Source organism: Panthera uncia, chromosome B1, assembly GCF_023721935.1.
Source record: "Panthera uncia isolate 11264 chromosome B1, Puncia_PCG_1.0, whole genome shotgun sequence".
NCBI classification, from domain to species: Eukaryota; Metazoa; Chordata; class Mammalia; order Carnivora; family Felidae; genus Panthera; species Panthera uncia.
Genome location: NC_064811.1, coordinates 19,069,566 through 19,091,053, shown reverse-complemented (window position 1 = coordinate 19,091,053; position 21,488 = coordinate 19,069,566). Strand labels below are relative to the sequence as shown.

Sequence of the window (21,488 nt, the reverse complement as noted above, 5' to 3'; positions counted from 1 at the left end):
CAGTTGAAATATTACTTACTTATGATTTACTTATCAGTCAGATTTGGAATTTATTGCTCTCTTATTTCTATATTCAGGACTAACAGAGTCTCACAACTTTTTTCTGCTTTTTTTCAATCTTTTGCTAATGTTTATCATGATTATTGAAAAATTACACATTATCAAGGTACTTAAATATATCAGGGCTAATTATTTCTTTACATGGTTGTGTAAAAGTTAAATGAACCAGATACATTTTTCAAATTAAAGGAACTTACTGAGAGGGTATACAACACCAGCTTAGTGGAGTGTAAATTAACAAGAGATTGATAAGGAAGAAATCAGCCTTCTGAGTTTTTCAGATCAGCAAGAGTAGTGAATATGACTTAAAAAACTGTCTGATCAGAGCTTCATTATGTTGAACTTTTCCAGTTATTTTAGTCGTAGTGCTGTTTCTAGAACATGTTAAAATATTTTTCCCTGTTACTTTATGTGCATTCTGAACTTTGGGGAAAACTTGAAGTTTAAGTGATAGTTTTAGTATACAGTTCTGAAGTTGATCTGTTGACTGAAAAGTACTTGTGGAATTCTTAGCATAATTCTGTATCAGTGGTTGTATATAAAGTAGCTGTTTTCTTATATATTTCAATAGTAAAGAGGAGTAGCCTGCAGGCAGATGATTAAATTTTTCTTGAAATCATGTACACTTTGCATATCTGCATTTGTTTTAATTTGATGGTTTTTTTTTAACCACTGAGTAAAATTACATATATAGCAAGATTTGCCAAATTTGTGTCTTTTCGTGTAGTTCTTTTTATTCCATTTTTAGGTTACTGTGAGAACTTAAAAGGGCCTGAGCTTACTGAAATATATTTCACATCTGAGCTCTTTTGCTCTGTTAATTATCAGTGTATTGGAAAGTTAAGTTCAGTCTGCTGCCAGTCCAGTAGATGATACGTTTTCTAGGATCTTCAGCTTAAGCTCGTGGAGTATAATTGAACTCTTGCTTTTTGTGTTCTTTTAAATCATAAGGCTATTGAGGAGAGTTTTGTCTTCCTGAAAAGAATAACTCAGCAGTAGTTGGATATATGTGTGGTGAAGGCCATAGATGATGAGGGGGCCACTGGAGTCCCCAGGGCTTGGGGAATCCCATCCTGGGCTTTTAATTCAGAGTCAAACCAAGGGCCATAGTGCTGCTTCATCATCCATTGATGGTGTTTCATTCAGCTAAGGCTACAGGACCTCTTGCTGGGAAATCCTGTTCTCTTCTTGGCATGAGTCAGCTTCATCTTCCAGCCTGAGAAGAGCATTATCACAGCCCTCCTGGATGGACCCAGGAGAGGGAGGGAGGGAGGACTTCATTAGCGCTTGGTGTGTCATTGTCATGCGAAAAAAAGAGCTTTGAAGCCTGGCACCTTTAAGGAAAGGTAAACGTCTTTATGGAAGCCTAGTTACAGAGAAAGATTCACTCCTCCAGTCCTGTTTTTGGTGCCAGGTGGAGAAGTTGCCTGGAGGAAGGTAGGAGTGCCAGCTGAGACCCAGAGATAGCAGAAAAACACCCCGGCCAAGTGCCGTGACTGGCACGTATGACGAGCCGATGACCTAGCAGGTCGCAGGCGACCGTGACCCTTAGGGAGGTCAAAGGGATTAATGGGACTTTGGGGGAAGGCGGAAGGGTATGGCGGAAGATGCAGAGGTTCTGTGAAGGCAAGTGGCTGGGTACTGGAACAGGAAGAACTGGCATTCTGTTGCTGTTTTCCTGTTGCGCTATTTTAAACAAAAATGCCACAAGTTTGATAATGTCCTGTTTATATTATAAAATATAGGGCTAGAGGCCAAGGCTTGCTGCTTCTGTCATGAATTCATTATACTGCCAGTTACTAGAATGGAGCTTTCATTCATGAGTGTTAAACTGTCACTGATTGATATTCACAATTGATTTAAAAGTACAAAGGAACGTTTAGGGATTTATGTTCTGCTTCCAATTGTGTAAAACAAAATACAATTCGATTCTGTTTTTCGTTAAATTTGTTCTAATATAAGGATACTAGCTAGCATAAAGTAGAAGGTAATAAGTTAGAACGTTTGGAACAAAGAGAATATTTAATACAGTTTTTAAAATTCCACCAAAATATTTAAGTATAATTCCATGTTTATATTGGGGCACCTTTTGTAAGTAGTGCCTTGTTATCTTACTGAACGTATTAACTTATGAAAAATAGAGTTTATAATATGATTGCAGTAAAAGAAGCAAGACAGCTTTTTACTATTAAAGTTTTAAAATGTAGGCTCTATTAAAGGTAAAGTTTTATGGGCATTGGGGACTTTAACTAGCATTCCTTTTGCAAATAGTTACTGAGTTCCTTTTACATGGACTTCTAACACAGCACTGCTGGTAAACAGCTTCAAAGTTTCAGTGATCAAGAAAGTTGAGAATGCATGTATTTATGTGAGGGTAGATCATGTTACCTGTTTTTGTTTATTTATTTGTTTAATGTTTATTTTTGAGGGGGGGGGGAGTATGTGCAGGGGAGGGGCAGAGAGGGAAGGAGAGCGAGAATCCCAAGGAGGCTCTGCCAGCACAGAGCCCTACATGGTGCTCAGACCCATGAACCTTGAGATCATGACCTGGGCCTAAATCAGGAGTCAGACGCTCAACCAACTGAGCCACCCAGGCACCCCCATTTTACCTGTTTTGATCATGCTTGACATTTATTCACGTATTTGACTTTCAGCTCAAGCTACAGTAGTTTTATAGAAGCATTAAAGTTTGCTCATCAATAAATTACTTGTATGCATCTTTTGACTAAGACTTAGAATTGCTGTTTTATAGATTTGATGTTATTAAAATCCAGCAACTATTCTTTAATTTCACTTAGTTTTCATTAATTTTGTCCATACAAATAGCTGATTTTTCTGTAGCTTATCTTACAGTTTACTAATTAACATGGCTCAAAGCATACACTGCTCAATAAAAAAGAGAAATGGCCCTTGTGGAGATGGTTCTGTAGTTTTAAAGAGAGGCTTAATGATCCACTATCTGAAGATAACTTAGTGTGGTGCTGCTGGGACGTGTACACATAAAGAAGTTAATGTCCTTACTGAAGTGGCGACCCCCGCAGAGTTCCCTGGGGACTAAAAATCCAGACTAGTTGAACCTAAGTGCATTATTGTGTCCAAGTAGAATTCAAGTAGAGCAACTCAACGAACTCTGAGTTCTACTTTCAAGTGGAATTCCTGAAATAAGTCAAAGTGGATTTCTTTGGAAGGCGCGTTATTGAGGGGGAAGAGGATACATCTAGATGAAAGTTTAATCTTAACACTTCACATAAAAACATAAAATTGGCAGTGACGTCAAACTTGTTTCCACAGAGTTTATTCTATATTTAGGGGTTATTTACCTGGAATAATTGCTTGGCCAATGAGGTTTGAACACTTTTTAAGGTTCTTTGAGTGCGTATTGCCATGTTACAGTCTAGAAAGCTTATCCCATTTATATATATTCCCATTGTTCATATGTAGGTCCCTTGATAAATTCGGGATCATTTTGTGTTCTGGCCAGTTCCTAATTAGATCATATGCCACTTAACATCTAGAACATACTTAGGCTTGCATTAGTCCACTGCTAAGGTTTCAAGGGAGCTGGGTAACTTTTATCATCTCCTTTATTTGTTCTCAGGCGTTATGTATGTAGGTTTTCTTTCGGCTTAGCTAGTATTGCCTCTCCATCTCTAGTAGTAGAGTTATTATTAGAAGCACCCTGAAAGTTGTACAGTTTGTTATGTGAGTTTTTTCCTCATTTTGTCCCCAAACCTACCTCCCATGGTTTCAGAACCCTGCCTTTTTTCTCCTAGACACCTTAATAATTATTAAATCAGTATGGTAGGCAAGTCCTGCTCAGATGTTTTTTAACCAATTTTTCTTTGGGGAAAAAACTTGAAAGTCCTATTTCTCTGGTCTTTTTTAACATTACTTTGACTTTTGGGTAGCAGTAGACTATCGATAATGACCTGGGGTTTGCCAGGATGACCTAATCCTGTGATTCTTAAGCACTTGGGGAAATCACAAATCCACACCTCCTTGTAAGTACGCTATGATTTGTAACATACACACCAAAAGGAGATGCATGCACGTGAAATGAAATGATTTTATGGAGGAAAATTATTTTTAAGTAACTCTAAAGAATTGATGTCATCAACAAATTTTTATCACACTAACTGTATTCTGTTGTAGAAGAAACCTGTGAAATGTAATTTTTTCATTTCCTCCATTGTTCTAAATATATATCCAGAACCATAGTAATTTCACCCCAGAATTCCAGAAGACTCTAAGAAATCACAAGCATGTATCTGGTTCTGTAACAAGTTTATAAGGAATTTTTACATTTTTTATGCAATTTTATTTGTTACAACTTTGTCTTATCTAGATTAATATGCAGGAGTAAAAAAAAAAAACAAACGGTAATTGAGGTTTGGGAGTGTTAAAAACCTTTCCACTAGAACTCATCTTTGCGGGCTTGCTCCCCAGCTCTGCCACCTGACTCCTAAATTCATTGCCCCTTCCACCACAGGACGCTGACTTTGTAGAAGAATATTAAACTCAGGATAGTTACTCAAATTCACCTGTCAACCTTATATGCTTTGCTTATGTTTGCTTCAGTTCTAGCGATTGAGCCGTGTGCGGATCATCTAAATGTCTTGAAAAATATTTCAGTAACCTCAAACCTCCATGTTTCTTCTATGTTTGCTAGTTAGCAGTCTTTGCAGCTGCCCAGTGAAAAGAAGGATTTTGGTTTTAGATACGTGAATGATTCTAAAATATTACCCTGTTAGTGGCTCCCTAGTAAGCTTTAAGATCTCCATGATGGCCTGGCGGTACGAGTCCTTTAATTTTTTAGTTGTGCTTATGGACATTTCTGCCCATGTGCTCGAGTTTGAGCTGAGTTCTTCCCGGCTCTCTTGCGGCAGATGCCACCCTAGCCTCGAGAAGTTTCCTAAGTGCCGTTTTCTCAGTAAGCTTCCTTTGTCTTCGCTGTGGAATTAAACCCTTTTTAAGTCCCACAGGGAATCTTTGGCGTCATTTACACTTTCTGTCCATGTCTAATCTTCCTTCACAAAATGTAAAAGCTGTAAGAGCAGGCTCTATATCTGATTCATCTTCTGTGTCAACTGCTTGCATATATAGGCATCTTCCCTTAATGGCAGTTTTCTGTTCCTGAAAATCAAATGTTCTGGGAAAAAATACTAATGAGAATCCCATTTACTTACTGTTTAAGAAGAAAAATTGCATGACATGTTAGTCTCAAAGCCCAACCAGTTTCCTAAAATATATCTAAAATCCATCGTATATTTACATTAAAAAAAAACTAGCTACCGTATTAGTATGTAAATGATTTAAACATTATTCCCTGGCAATAAAAGGTTCAAATGATTCTTGACGGTTGGTATGCAGTGATGTTTTGTTTGAGACTGTACTCTTTTTAGAAAAATATCTACAGTTGATTCTTAAGATTTGCCAGATCTTGGAGTAGAACTTGAGATTTGACCCCCCACCCGCCCCCTAGCCTTCATGTGCCATTTTGTTTAAAATGTTGAGGTTTGGTGATACAAAGTTTCCTTATAAATATTGTCAGAAAATATTGAAATATTGAAAGAAAATACTGAAATGTTGTAGAGTTTGGATAATAACCAAATAGTGTTCTGTAAGGGAGGCATTTCTGTAAGGTAAGCTTGTGTTATTTCGTTATTTTTCTTTCGATGCTATCCTTAGGTTTAAGAAATCAAAACATAATGTGATTGAATGATAACCTGAAGTAATAGCTTTTGTTGAGAAAGAAATTTGCTGTAATGGACTAAATGAAATTTTGAATTGAGATCTTAAATGTTAATTTGTCTTGATATTGCATTGGCTGTTAAGGATGAAACCTTATTTTTAGTTTATTTACTGGATTGAAATTCATTGTTCAGTAGAAGTTCGTGGCTATTTTTTTTAAGTTTATTTATTTATTTTGAGAGAGAGAGAGAGCCGAGAGTGAGCGAGCGCACGTGAGTGCAGGGGAGGGGCAGAGAGAGAATACCAAACAGGCTCTGCACTGTCAGCAAGGAGCCTGATGCAGGGCTGGAACTCAGGAACCAGGAGATCATGATCTGAGCTGAAATCAAGTGTCAGACGCTTAATTGGCTGAGCCACCCAGGCACCCTGTCATAGCTATTTTTACTGTCATTTGAATTTTACCTGATTTGTAATACAATTTATGTACTATTTATTTCTTAACAGGTAGTTGTGTCAACTAACATCGCAGAAACATCTTTGACAATAGATGGTGTGGTATTTGTGATCGATCCTGGATTTGCAAAACAGAAGGTACATATGTTGGTACTTTAGTTGTATACTTTATTAAATTAGTGTTAGCTTCACAGTACTTACTATCTACTCATGTAATGACTGGAATTTACTTTTTAGAATTTTCTGTTGTGTTTTGTTTTCAAACGTCAGTGGTGATGAGCTCTTTCTGTTCTAGCTGGCTCTCATTTCATAAGCCCAGGCATGATGTTTAGTCCTAGGCTGCTTTTCTTTTTCCTGTAAGATTGCTTTGGCCTTTTTGTTTTTGTGTAGTAATAAGGGAACAGGATTGTCGTCCCTGTAGATCAGTCACTTCCCCTTTGAAATTAGGGATTCTGTTATTGCCAGGCATAGTATCTGAAAAGGTGTTAATTTCTAGTTTACAGTACTGAATACCAAGCACTTCGGCCAAATGGAGTGACTACTCAGTAAATAGTGTGTTTGTTCTGTGATTCACAGATCTTTGATTATATTTGATTACATTTTGTAGGTATAATTGGGAGAATTTGTTACACGTAGTGTTTGTCTCTGATGGAAATTTTTCTCTTTAAATTGGCAGTATGTAACTGATTTCTTGTGGATTAGGTTCAAAATATATTTCTTGAACGTTCACTGTGAACATCAGGTGTTGAAATTGACAGGTTCTTTTCAGGCGAAAGCTTTCAGCGCTGTTTGTCCACTATATTAAAGCAAGATAAAACTGGTAGAACTGAAATTATTTTATTTATTAATTTTTTTTAACTTATTTTTGAGAGGCAGAGACAGAGCATGAGTGGGGGAGGAGCAGAGAGAGAGGGAGAGACACACATAGACATAGAATATGAAGCAGGCTCCAGCCTCTGAGCTGTCAGCACAGACCCTGACGTGGGGCTTGAACTCACGAACTGTGAGATCATGACCTGAGCTGAAGTCGGATGCTTAACCGACTGAGCTACCCAGGTGCCTGAACTGAAATTATTTTAAATTCGGAAGAAAAAGATGATGTAATCTCTGTGTATAAGAGCCTTTTCATCTTAGCTTGAGTCTTCAGAATGATAGAGTCAGAATATCTGAAAGAAAGTTAAGGCACAGGATGACTCATTCTCAGTTTCCATTTCAGTGTGATTTACAGCCTTCATTAATACTTTGTTTATTGTGGGTTTAGCTGTGGACTTTGTATACTTTATGTTAGATTACAGTTCTGTGTTTAACTGAAGAAAAAAATTCTGAACGTTATTTCCATTCCAATAGGTGTACAATCCTCGTATCAGAGTTGAGTCCCTTTTGGTGACAGCCATTAGTAAAGCTTCAGCTCAACAGAGGGCTGGTCGAGCTGGGCGTACCAGACCTGGGAAATGCTTCAGACTTTATACCGAGAAAGCTTACAAAACAGAAATGCAGGTAAGGGGGTTTGCTGTATACTTACTATGTGTTTGGAAGGTTAAGTTGAACTTGTTACCAGAAGAAAATTGTTTTATTTACCTCATCCTGCCTTTTGGCACCCTTACCTCCTTACTTTTTCCCCGAGAGAGATTTATGGTGTAATCTACCAGTATAGCTCTCTGTTAACAGTTGCAAGTTGAAGTGAACAGCAGCAGAAACACTTTGAACCTTATAAAGCTAGTTTCACAGAATCTGATCCCTTTCGGGTATGTTCCACATGTATTTTTCTCCTGTGATCAGTGGTTTAGAAGTAATGCCAAAGTAAATAGCCAAAGAGGCAGAGAACAGATATGTTTTGTTTTCTGGAGCAAGAGGATTAAGGCATGTTTAACAGAATAAACATTTTTGTTTTTTGCTAGGATAACACCTATCCTGAGATCTTGCGTTCTAATTTAGGATCAGTAGTGTTACAGTTGAAGAAGCTTGGTATTGATGATTTGGTGCATTTTGACTTTATGGATCCACCAGGTATGAATCCTCAAAGCGTATTTTAGCAAATGTTGTAACCAGAATTCACTAGTTCTGCATTGTATTCTTTACCCACATGCACAGACGCACATAACACCCCCTTTTTTTCTTCTGTGTGCATCCAGAGAAGTCTTGTGTATTAGGATTAAAACTAAGGAAGTGATAATTATATGAGAAAATTTTTCTTAATTGTTTTCTTTCCTTGGAATAACTAAATTATTCTCGGAATTATTGATTGCATAGGAAAATGAGAACTTTCCTTATTTTTTTTATTTGAGAGGAAGAGCGAGCGTGTGTGTTTGGGGGGGGGGGGGCATGGGTCAGGGAGAGGGGCAGAGTGAGAGAGAGAGAAAGAGAAAGAATCCCAAGTAGGCTTTTCGCTCAGCACGGGGGCTGATGCAGGGCTTGATCCCACAACCCTGTGATCACGGCCTGAGCCGAATCAAGAGTCGGATGCTGAGCTGATTGAGCCACCCAGGCACCTCTGTTTCTAATTTTATTTTTGTGAACAATTATTTAATTTACTTAGGAAGATGACAGTTTTATCTCCTGTGCAGGGAAATTTTGCAAGTTTATATGATTCATAGTTTGCTAGATCTCTGTAACTGAATTTGATGACAGGTTGAGTTTTGAGTTTGGTCCACTGTAGAATGAAAAATGAGATTGCTTGTAATAGTTTGTACTTTATCACATTTTTGCTTATTAAGGCAGTTTGTTTAATAGATTGCCTTTTCCCCCAGCTCCGGAAACTCTGATGAGAGCCCTAGAACTTTTGAATTACCTGGCTGCTTTAAATGATGATGGAGATCTGACCGAATTGGGATCCATGATGGCAGAGTTTCCTCTAGACCCACAGCTCGCTAAAATGGTTATTGCAAGTTGTGACTACAACTGTTCTAATGAGGTCCTATCTATTACTGCTATGTTGTCAGGTAATAGAGGGAAAGGAACTAAACAAAGCCCAGCTCTTCACAGTTTGGGTGGACTTCACATTTGGTTTTGTTTTTTAATATTTAGCATGATAGCGGATTTTATAGATGGTTTTGAGGAACTCATTTTGTTTCCTAAATACCTTGTAAATAGCTTTATAAAGACATAATATTTACAAAAGTAAAGTAATTCGTTGTGCACGAAATATAGTAAAAACATTGGCTCTCTTGAGTGCAGTAAAATTGCAGTAAGGGAAGAGTACGTCTGAACACAGTTGTAACTGACTTCTTTGATAGGTCCGTCAGTTTTGCGGTTTATTACTGAAAGCACGAGAAGAACCTGTTCTAGTACTTGGCACTGTTAAGTGAGCCTGAGACAAACCCAGACAACTGTCCTTAAATTGAGCTTTTCTAGTGGCAGTCAAACAAAACATGAATTTTAAACTTAGTATCAAATAAATAGAAGTAGTAATGTATAATTTTAGGCTTAGAATCTAATCTGATAATTCTTTTACAGTGGCAGAAAGCACTTGATCAAAGAAATATACCTAAAAGATAAACTTGCTAATTTTGGAAATTAGAGCATTAAGCTGAACAAATCATGCTGTTTTTAGTGGCAGTAAAACATAGTCCACGAATGAACTACAACTTGGAAATTAGATTTTCCAAAAAGAAGAAATACGGCTCGTTACTGTTCACTGATGCTCACAGCTAAAAATAGAAGACATCTTACGTTTTTACTGATGGTCAAAGTATTCTATACTACTGGTTCCAGTACTGGGGAGAATGACTTCCAGTTTCAGAGTGGTTTATTAGTCTTAATTACAAACTTAATGCCTCAAATGATTCAAAATCTTACATGGAATTAAAGGATAAATTTAAAAGATTTCTAAATATAGCAATTTTGGCTTAGTTTAGATGTATGGTATGTTTTAATGGTGTGACTTTTTTTATTTAAGAACTAGCTAAAATGTTTTTTTGCAGAGTTATGACTGATCAGACTCAGAGCAGATGGGCAGGGCAGTATCGAATCATTTTAATAAAATTGTAGTCTCACTTGCGGAGGTGGTGGTAGGTTGTTGTCTGCCTTTCTTACATGTTTTTGTTAGATGCTCCCAGTTGTACTTCCACAGGATTTTAGTTTGTAGAGAAAGTGTGGGGCAAGAGTTAACAGACTAGACTGTTTGTGTATTTATTTGTTATCTGCTCGGTTTTTATTCTTCCAGTTTCTCTATCAGGCATTCTATATAATTACCATCGAGTGAGTCTAGATTATTAGGCTTTTAAAACAACTGGTCATTGTGACACAGTTGAAATCTTCCAACTGTATCTTTTACTTGTAATAAGGAGCTCTGCAAAACGTAGGGGTTTATTAGCATATCAAGAAAATGGACATTTATGTGTAGCAGTCATTAAGCATGACGCTTTTGGGGGGACAATGTTAAAGGGTGAGGAAGAAGTCATGGAACAAAAAGTTTGCCCAGCTTATAATGCTTTGATTTTCATTTAAATAGTTTTTGAGGTTTTCAGGTCCTGATGTAAATAATGCAAATCAAGGGCCTTATAGGGTGCTACTTATTCCCACTGTTAATTCTGGGAGCTAGTTCTCATTAACTTTCACATCTTTGAGAGGTTTCTGTACTTTTACGTATTACCTTGCTTCAGTTACATTAAGCAAGACATTTAATTATTACCTATTGTGATCATGTGTCATTGTCTCTCTTGGCTTCTTTGGTATCTTTTTAAAGGGGAAACTGTATGGGAAAGTAAATTGATACTGTATTTGATCTTGTTGTTGGTTATTCCCATTATCTTCTATCTGGACTGATCATTTATACTTTTTTATATTGACAAGGTTTTAAGAGCTTTAAAAAAATGTGTTGACAAAAGTCCCAAGCTGTTAAGTATTTTTATTTTCTTATTGCTTTTATGACTATGGAATTGCTAAAGTGAATTAAGGAAAGTTGTATTTTAAAAATGTAGTGCACGCTTTGTAACAACTTAAAAATTTATGTGAAATAACATCAAGGCTCTAAACAAATACTGTAGTTACATATTTTGATGACCCTTGAAATAATGACTGTTTCAGACTAATTGTCAACTTTTTAAATACTGGATTTTGCTTTTTATATTGAGGTTTTGATTCAAATAACGGTTTTTTTTTTTTTAAACTTGGGACGTCATTCTCTGATCTTTTTATTAAAATGCTGGAAAACTAGGCTGAATCTCCCCAGCCTTTTTGAATTTTCTTAATTCAAAGGCGGTTTAACCTTCCACCACTACTGCTATCCTCAAAACCCAAGATTTCATGATATTTTTTATGTTTACATATGCTTCTGCTCACCAGTGCTAATAGTGATACCCACCAGTTGGTAACAGCCACGGCACTAGGGAAAAAATTACAGTAGAAACGTGCCAATAGATCGGTTAGAAAGTTGTTTTTAGCCCTGCAGGGGGCAAATAGAGCTTCGTAACTTCCCTAGGCACTCAGTGGATTCGACGGATGGCCTTTTGAAAAATTACATTTAGCTTAAAGGCTATTGACACCATAATTCTGGTTATTGGTAGAGCTATCGGCACTGGTTTTTGAACTAAGTTGAGCTTTCTATCTCTAGTATCTTGATGGCCTTCAGAATAGCTGTTTTGATGCCTACTTTTAGATCTAGTTAAAATAATCAGGTACTCTGTAGCTTTGAAACCCTCTTGTCTTACAGATGTGGTTAGGTGTTGATGTACCAAATCAAGGTAGTAAACAGTCCAAGATGCAGTTGGAGGCCATCCTGCCCTGCCCTATGCTCTGTGAACTGACCTAGCTAGGCCTTGTTCCTCTATCTGTGAATGCGTGACTCATCGATATGGGCGTTTGTGTTGGGCCCATACCAACCTTGTTTAGTCCCACAGTGTTTTGTTCGCCCCACGGAGGCCAAGAAAGCCGCAGATGAAGCCAAGATGAGATTTGCCCACATAGATGGAGATCATCTGACACTGCTGAACGTCTACCACGCTTTTAAACAAAGTAAGTGTAAATTAGATTGAAGGCACTCTTTTGTCTAAATGTCACTTGCAGCGCATAAGATGTTTCTTCATCTCACTTTCATTTATTATCCGTGACAACTTTACATTAGAAACCCAGAGGTACTTTAGGAAAAACTCCTGACTAGCATTTAAAATAGAAATTGTCTGTCTTTTTCAAAGTTGTTTGCACTTGTAATCAGGGGGAAAGCACCGATTATAGAAAGCTGGAAAATACAGGACAGTAAACACAAAATATCAGTATAAAATTTACTACTAACACAGACATTTTATATACTTTCTTTTACTGTTTATTTTCATACCGTTTGTATTTTTGTAATTTTGTATTATTTATAGAATCTTTACTGCTTAATAATTTTACTAATAAATAGCTCTTAAATAAATATAAAACTGCCAAAACAGAAGACTGGGCTGCAGATGTGAACGATCATTCTCAGGTACAAGTGGTCTATAAGCGGAAGGAAAAGTCAACTTTACTTGCAGAGTTCAAGAAGAGCCATTATTATTGAGAGGTACCATTTTCTCACCTATAAAATTGGTTACAGAAAGGAGGTTATAGAAAAATAGCTCTCAGGTGTGTAGGAGTAGGTTTAGTGGAACAGTCCTGCACTGAGGTGGGAATAGAAGTTGATGTTGTCTTTATGAAAAGCAGATTTTATGTTATCAAGAACCTTAACAAGTTCATACCGTTTGACCCAGAAATAATCTATGCAATTATCTTGCAGTATCCTGTGGACACAGATATAGTTAATGACTTCACCTCAGAATTATTTATGATAGTAAAAAAAAAAGGGGGGGGGGGACTACCTAAATTGCCCACGAGTAGAAAGATAGTTCAGTGATTTATGCTATAGCCACATGGTAAAGTGTTGTTCTAACTTTAAATCATGTTTTCAGAGAGTATTTAGTGACGTGAAAAACATTTTCCAGTTGTTTGAAAACAAGGAAATGCGGTAATCAAGTTACTGCCTGATACTGTTGTTGGAATCGGCCATTTATAAAAATTAGAAAGTTAAAGAAAAAAATGCAGAAAAAATTGAAACAGGTTGTGAAAATGTTTGATATGTATGTATCAGTTTACCTGTTGGGTGACACGCAGTCAAAGAATGGTAGCTTTACATCATCACCCTTTACCAAAACTGGGGTTCACAATCACTGTTGAGTCTGTGTTTTCTGCTGTTAAGGAAATGGTTCCCTAATTTATAGCCTTGATAAATTTTTCACCTCTGGTTTTCTTTGCAACTCATTGTTATCTCATAAAAATCTCTGTATACGCCTAAAATAGTGTGTTGATTTTGGCACATCTCCTTTGGGGTGGGGGTGAATTTATTTATGTCAGAGTCTAAAAGTGCTGGAGAGCCCGTGAGTGGAGCAAAGAGCAGAGCTGCCAGAGTCCTGCACGTCTGTGCAGGTAGGAGTTGACTAGAATTGATAAATAATCTGTTTAAAAAAGGAAAAAAAAAAAGATGAAGGCCAGTATAGTTTACTTCAGAACATTTATCCCTCTCATGTGCAAAGTATTGGTAATGCATCATGTTTAAAGATTTTATTCCGGGGGTAGGTCAGTCCAAGAAATACTCTGTATTCCTTTGTGTGTCGAAGTGTACCGTGGTGGTTGATGCTGGGCGACCACCAGACACGTAACCTGTGGACGGACTATGAGAAGAAGTGGGGGGGGGGAAGGCCTTGGAAAGGAAGGCTCCTGTCCCGTCAGAAGGAGCAGATTCATATCCATCTTGCCTCTCAAAATCCTTTGGTATCATTAAGATACTGTTTCAAGTGAGATTTAAAAGATGTCTAAAGGAGCAGCACGGGTTTTTACCGTATGGTCTCACAAGACATTTGAATGTTCTTTTAAATTAGGAGATTGTGTTATTTTGTTCTTTAAGTTTTGATAATTGGCACAGCAGTCAGCGTATTTGGATTTCATAATTTGCTCTGAAAATAAAGTTTAGGGCGCCTGGGTGGCTCAGTTGGTTAAGCATCCGACTTCAGCTCAGGTCATGATCTCGTGGTTCGTGAGTTCGAGTCCCACATCGGGCTCTGTGCTGACAGCTCAGAGCCTGGAACCTCCTTTGGATTCTGTCACTCTCTCCCTCTGTCTCTGACCCTTCCCTACTCTCTCTCTCTCTCTCTCTCTCTCTAAAAAATAAATAAACATTAAAAAAAATTAAAGTTTGGATTGATAATAGAACTATGCATTTGGATTTTAAATATGAATGTAATAATTCAGAAGTTTAATACTTCAAATGATTAAATTACTAAATAATGCTTATCTTTACATGTTGGCAGTTGGGGGCTTTCTGTGAAAATATTGTACAGTAGGTATCTATGAAAGTTTTATCCTACTTTTTTTTTTTTTTTTTTTAATTTTCCATTTCGAGAGAGAGAGTGAGTGAGCACTTGTGGGGGAGGGGCAGAGAGAGAGAGAATCCCAAGCGGGCTCTGGAGGGTCAACACAGAGCCCAGCATGTGGGTGGAACTCAAGAACCATGACATCATGACCTGAGTAGAAATCAAGAGTGGAACCCTTTACTGACTGAGCCACTCAGGCTACCCGCCCCCCCGCCCTCCCCCTCAGTATGATTAGTGGAGGGAGTATCATGAGTGAGTGGTAGCATCCACTTAACTAGATACTTGATGCTTGTCTACTACATGCTTCTCACTGCCATAAGCTGTTGGGTGGTTTTAGACCTTTTGTTGTATATGCTGGTCTTAATAAATAAGGTCAAAGGCAACAGAATGACTGAACACTTGGTAAGTGTCTCCAAAGGATTCAGCCTTTAATTACTGACCTATTTTCAAATAAGGAGAGCCATTAAAAAAATAGTGTCAGACTTTGAGATCTCCTTATAATACTTGGACATTTCATATCCATTTGTTGAATTTGGAATATTTTCACTAGTTTTTAAATGATGCTATGTTTTAATTAAAACAAGTATGTTTGAACAATAGCAACTGTGTTTCAGGTATTAGTCAAGAGGAACCCTTTCATTACAGACGATGGTTGATTATACAGTGCAGCTAAAATTCATCTTAATACTGTTGAAATAGAAACAAGGGGATTTAAGTTAATTTGCAACACCTTGATTTCTGTATGTGTATATATGATTTCACTCTGAGATGATTGGATTTTAGATCTTAAAAGTAGCTTACTGGATTGGTAAGAAATTTGTAACTAGCATTATTTTAAGAATATGTTCCCATTTGTAGGTTTTATTTATCAAACTATTTCTCACGTATTTAGAAAATACAGATAGTATTTGTTTATTGACAACTTGAATTGCCATTTTGTTACCCTTTAGGGTATGAATTCTGAAATTTAGAACTCCAGAAAGCTATACTCGTGGGCAGAGTCTGCACATCAACTTCCCTTTTCAAAAGGCCCCCTTTTTTATTGTCTCAGTTTGGACATTACCATTGCTTTTCAGCTCAGTACATTACAGCAGCATAAGCAAGAATACCTCTAAAGCATACTTTCTTTGTCTTCTCTCTGGAAGATATTTGGTGCTTTGTTTAAATGTCAGTAAGTTCAGATGGATACTGCTTCTCATTCTAGATGGGTGAATTAATGGTCTTGAACACATCAGTTCTTCAATTGAAAGATCGTTTACTACCCCACCTACCCACCCACCCTTTCTGAATTGTGGCTGCATTTTGTAATGGGCAAACATTTATTAATATATTGGTTGTTTTTTGAAAAGCAATTAAGAAAATATTGTATGTTATAATTGGTAGAATCCTAGAACTAAGGAGAAAGTGCCAAAGATTAATGTACATTACAGAAACGGTAGGAAGGATCAACAGTTTTGATTTTTAAGGAAACCCGCCCCCATTTCACAGTAACCCTCTTATTTATTTATTTATCAAAAGGCCTCTGAAGTAAATAATGAAGTTTTCCATTGTGACTCTCTGGGACATAAAAATGTCACTGTATAATATTTTCTATTATGCTGCAGTTTGAGCTCTTTGATTAGATGAGAAGACAGTGGATTGGTTGGAAGCTTGTCAAGGAGTCATCAGTGGAGAGATATCCCTTTGATAATAAATAAATACATGGATTGAAATTATTTGAAGTGTTCAGCTTTGTTTATTAATACTAATTAATAAGCCTTGTTTATTAAACATGAGTGGGGATTCCAGACGTCCTTATAAACTATATCACTTGTATTTTAATTTTTTTTACTTCTATAATACAGCTCTTTATTTGATTGTCAGTTTTTATTTTAATTCCAGTTAGTTGACGTTGTTACATTAGTTCAGGTGCGTAATGTAGTGAATAATTCCAACACACCCGTACATCATCCTGTGCTCATCGCTGTTCATAGGGATACACACACCCCTATGTTTATAGCAACGTTACTTGACAGTAGCCAAGATACGGAAGCAGCCCAAGTGTCTGTCAGTTGATAAATGGATGAAGAAGAGGTCGTATATATACACAGTGGAATATTACTCAACCTGAAAAATGAGTGAAATCTTGTCTGCAACAACATGGACAGAGCTAGAGAGTGTAATGCTAAGTGAAAGAAGTTGGAGAAAGACAAAACCGTTAATGCTTTCTTTCACTCATGCAATTGAAGAAACAAAACAAATAAGCAAAGGAGAAAAAATAAGGGAGGGGCAGATCAAGCAACAGGCTCAATTAATTGAACAAATTGATGATTACCAGAGGGGAGGTGAGGGGGAATGAGTTAACAAGTAGGTGGTGGGGATTAAGGAGTGCGTTTATCACTCGAACTTTAGATCTTGTTTGGCCAACACCAAGAGGCACATGGGTTGCAGTGAAACTTCAAAACACTTCAGGTTTCACGGTAGTCACTTGAGTTCACTTTTATAACTTCTAAATTGTTTTTGGTAATCTTAATCTAAGGCTGTCTTCTCTTTGAAAATGAGAAAGACCTGGATGGCATTTTATCAAATTCCCTCAACTCAGTCTGTTAGACTGCATTAGAAACAACCAGGTGGATGTTCGTGGGTAAAATAACTTAATTCATTAAAAATAGCGTATTCAAAATCCGTTTATTCAAAGTCACAAAATCCACTAGCCAGAAACCTTAGTGCTGTTTCTGATTTTGCACTTCACTGCAGATTTTTGGGAAAGTTGATAAAATTTTGATTTGTTTTTAACGCTGATGTGGGTAATTTTCCTTTTTGGATTACTTCGTTTACACTTAATAATGATTTGCCTTTTTAATTAGATAATATACCTATTTGGATGATTCATGTCCGCTTTCTTTCCCCCTCCCTCCAACTTTGTAGATCATGAATCGGTTCAGTGGTGTTATGACAACTTCATTAACTACAGGTCCCTGATGTCAGCAGATAATGTACGCCAGCAGCTGTCGAGAATTATGGACAGATTTAATTTGCCTCGTCGAAGTACTGACTTTACAAGCAGGGACTATTATATCAATATACGAAAAGCTTTGGTTACTGGGTATTTTATGCAGGTATGTGGATAATGCACGCATACATAGTTAAATGTTTACATAATATTGTTTGCTTTAACAGCCCTTTGAATCTCCTTTAAACACAAGGTAAAGAATGCCTCTGATTATTGATTTTAAATGTTACGTCCAGATTCTCGAATCAACTGGTAATGCTAAGAAATTTTAGGTGTCTAATGAGTAACAGATTAATTTGCTAAACAGCAAAGTCAGTAATCCGGTTACATAGAAATCAATTTGGAGTTAACTTTTTAATTACCCATCTTTTTTTTTTTTTTTTTTTTTTAATACCAAATGAGGTGCTAGCCATTTTCAGGTGGGATTAACGATTTCTTCAATGTAAATTTCAATTCTTGGCTTTTGATAAACATATTGAAAAGTTTCTGTGACTAGATCTTAACTGGGGATGTATAAACAATGCTGAAGTGAGGCATTTGTCTGTGTGGATCCAGAAGTACAGTTCACTTTCCTCTCTGTAGAAACTAAAAACTCTAAAAGTCAAATACTCAGACAGCTGTATTTGATTCACAATGCTGTGGAGTGATTATTGGTATTTACAACTGAGAGACTTGGGTGCTGGGAAGAGACAAAAATGTTATTTTAAGTGATAAGATGAAAAGTAATTTAAAACGTTTCATTTAGTGTGAAGTGTAATATATATAGTGGGGACTCGACTAACTGAAGTACAGCTTGTCAGGTAAACATAGTGGACATTTATTTTAAGGGATTTAAAACAAATTATGTTTAAAAAAAACTCTGTGGTTGTAAAATTGAAAACAAATCAATCCATTACTTGGGATTGGATTGATTTTAATTAATTATGTTTCCTGTCTCCTGGTTGTTTTCTCATTCTCTATTTTGGCTATGTCTATTAAGCAAGATGTGGCCTGCCTTAAGGCCAGATGAGCTGAATAAATAGAACGGACCCAAATGCACAAAATCAAAATAAGAATTGATTGGTGCATAGTCTGTAGTTGAAATCATAGTGACAGTAAGAACTTTTATTGTGACATCTTCCAAGATTGCGTGCTTATTAGAGTTAGGAAAATAATAGAGCTAGGTATGAAAATTCATTCTTCAGACTCTTTATTCTTCATATTTAATAGGTACTAGCATACAGTGGCTTCTTTTTGACATATTCTTAGATTTGCTTCTAATTCAGAAAAGATTGGCAAAGCCATATTCAAGCATAATGGGTTTCTAATTCTCTCAGGATTAAACTTTGTTAGAAACAGGGCATGCAGTATAGTACCTGGCACCTAGCAGGTACTTAGTAAATATTTAGTGAAGGAAATGGAGTTCATTTTCTGTTATTTATTCAAACTTATTCACGTCAATTATTCACACACATTCTTCATATTACTGTAGGTCTAGAATTTTAAAGGGTGTATCGTCTTCTGTTTCCGTGTTTGTTAATTAGTTATTACATAAGTGCCACCAATCGATATGTTTGATTATAGAGAGAAGTACAGGAAGGAATTACGTGCACCTTCCCCCCCTCCATTCTTTTTCTTTTCTTTTCTTTTCTCTTCTCTTCTCCCCTCCCCTCCCCTCCCCTCCCCTCCCCTCCCCTCCTCTCCTCTCTTTGTAGACTACCTTCTCTCTTCTCTTCTCCCCTCCCCTCCCCTCCCCTCCTCTCTTTGTAGACTACCTTTTGCTTTTCACTCCTTTTTGCTTTCTTTGTCTCTTAATTGTGAATCTTCTAGTAATTGTTCATCTAATACACAGTTGTTACCTGGCACTAAAGAACCCTTTCTAGTCATTCTAAGGCAGGAAGGACCAGGTAGTGTATATATGAGGCTCTGTGGGCCCATGAGGTCACTGTTCACCTGCTCAGCTCTATCTGCCCTTGCAGTGCAAAAGCAGCCATGGGCAAATGAGTGTCCTTGGGTTCCAACCAGGCTGTACTTATGGACCCTGAAATTCAAATTACATAATTTTTACTTGTAATACAAGTACATAACTTACATAATGCAAATTACATAATTTTTACTTCTTAATTTTACATATCTCCTTACCCCACCCCCAATTATTTAAAGATGTATGAGCCATTTTTGGCCAATAGGCCTTACAGATGCAGGTGGTGAGTTGGATTTGGCCTGCGGTAGTTTGCTGTTCCCTGCTTTGATCAGGCAGTGATAAAATAAGTGTAACCATCGAATTAAAAGCAAAAGATGAGGCCTGCTTGTTCCTAATCCTGTGGGTAGCTTTTTACATGTTTGTTTTGTAACTGGCACATCAGAAGCATTGTATTAACTTATGGGGTTTTGGTTTCAGGTGGCACATTTAGAACGAACAGGGCATTACTTAACTGTGAAGGATAACCAGGTGGTTCAGTTGCATCCCTCTACTGTTCTTGACCACAAGCCTGAATGGGTGCTTTACAATGAGTTTGTTCTTACAACAAAGAATTACATCCGGACGTGTACGGATATCAAGCCAGAATGGTAAGCGACACCCTTTGTCCTAACAGAGTTTGTTAGTATTTTGCTCAGAATGCAGTCTGACTTCGTTGGCAGCAGTCTTGCCCTTCCTTTGATTCCGAGGAACTTGATGGTCTCATCAGCTCAGGATGTGTGCTCCATGTTTAGGTATGGGGCTTTCACCGAATGGTATGGTTGATCTCTCTCTTGTGATTTTGCTTTCCTAAGATGACAGAGGGATTGTTGGTATGGGTGTGGGCGGGATTTGCAGCCAAATACAAAATTACAGCTGACTAACATCAAGGGTCTTTGGAATCCTTCTCTTGCTGTTGTGATCGACTCAAGTCTCCTGGTACTGTCCTAGATATCAGTCAGTCTTTGTATTTTCTCTGTTCCATTATCATTAGCTCTGAATTACTGATGATTTATATGTTGATACTTTGGAAAGAGTTAAGCAAGCCTAAAAACCACACATCTCGTTGTATCTTAGCATATTTGATTTGCAGTTTGTTATTGGAACTGATTGCCATCATTTTTTAAAGGTTTTTTTTTTTTTTTTAATGTTTATATATTTTTGAGAGACAGAGACAGACAGAGTGCAAGCAGGGGAGGAGCAGAGAGAGGGGGAGACACAGAATCCAAAGCAGGCTCCAGGCTCTGAGCTGTGAGCACGGAGCCTGATGCGGGGCTCGAACTCACGGACCGCGAGATCATGACCTGAGCCGAAGTTGGACACTTAACCGACTGAGCCACCCAGGCGCCCCTGATTGTCATCATTTTAAGCAAAATTACCACCCTTCCCCTTTTGTGTGTTTGGCTTTTTATTTTGGTTAGTTGGTTGGTCGGTTTGCCAGAATCCGTTCTATAACTTAAGATAGGAGCCGTCAGCTGGGAATGGTGGGACTGAAAACACTTCTTTTAGTTGATGACACTTGCTGTGAGCCTGCTTTCTTTCCTACACAGATTTATCATGACTTCTGACACTTGTGTAGGACATTACCATTTTATCTTAAAGGCTTTGTTGAGAAAAAATTGTATGGCCAAACATTAAAAAAGATTCAGTCAAGGGAACTCTTTGGGGTATAGAGCTATATTTATAGTTATTAAACTTTGAGAAGATCCAATCATTTGAATACCAAGATATTTCTCCTACAGAGCCTGTGTTACTCTAACCTTGGAGAGGTTGGTTAAAACGGTGTTCTAAAGTGAAGAGATTAGTGGTCTAATTTTCATATATTTGTATTAATGTAAAGAAAGGTTTTTAAAAGATTTTATCTCCAGGTTTTTTTTTTTTTTTTTTTTTTTAAGTCTATGGAAAGTCCAACATGCTAACTAAAATAAGGCATTTCTAAAAGTGGTGTTAGGCATTTGTAATTTTAATGTTGATTTGGGTTTGTAGATTTGCCTTTGTTCATCATTATATTAATGAGTAATTCGTATCC

At 37.2% G+C, this 21,488-nt stretch overlaps 1 protein-coding gene across 1 annotated transcript in view; it reads left to right on the top strand.

The window, feature by feature from the left end:
• DHX15 (DEAH-box helicase 15) overlaps nt 1–21,488 on the top strand; it is a 71,440-nt gene that overhangs the window by 39,700 nt on the left and 10,252 nt on the right. The window contains exons 7-13 of the mRNA XM_049630390.1: nt 6,256–6,342; nt 7,552–7,701; nt 8,103–8,211; nt 8,952–9,143; nt 12,034–12,156; nt 17,436–17,626; nt 19,901–20,070. Of these exons, the coding sequence (XP_049486347.1) occupies nt 6,256–6,342; nt 7,552–7,701; nt 8,103–8,211; nt 8,952–9,143; nt 12,034–12,156; nt 17,436–17,626; nt 19,901–20,070 (1,022 nt within the window). The remainder of the gene's footprint in view (nt 1–6,255; nt 6,343–7,551; nt 7,702–8,102; nt 8,212–8,951; nt 9,144–12,033; nt 12,157–17,435; nt 17,627–19,900; nt 20,071–21,488) is intronic.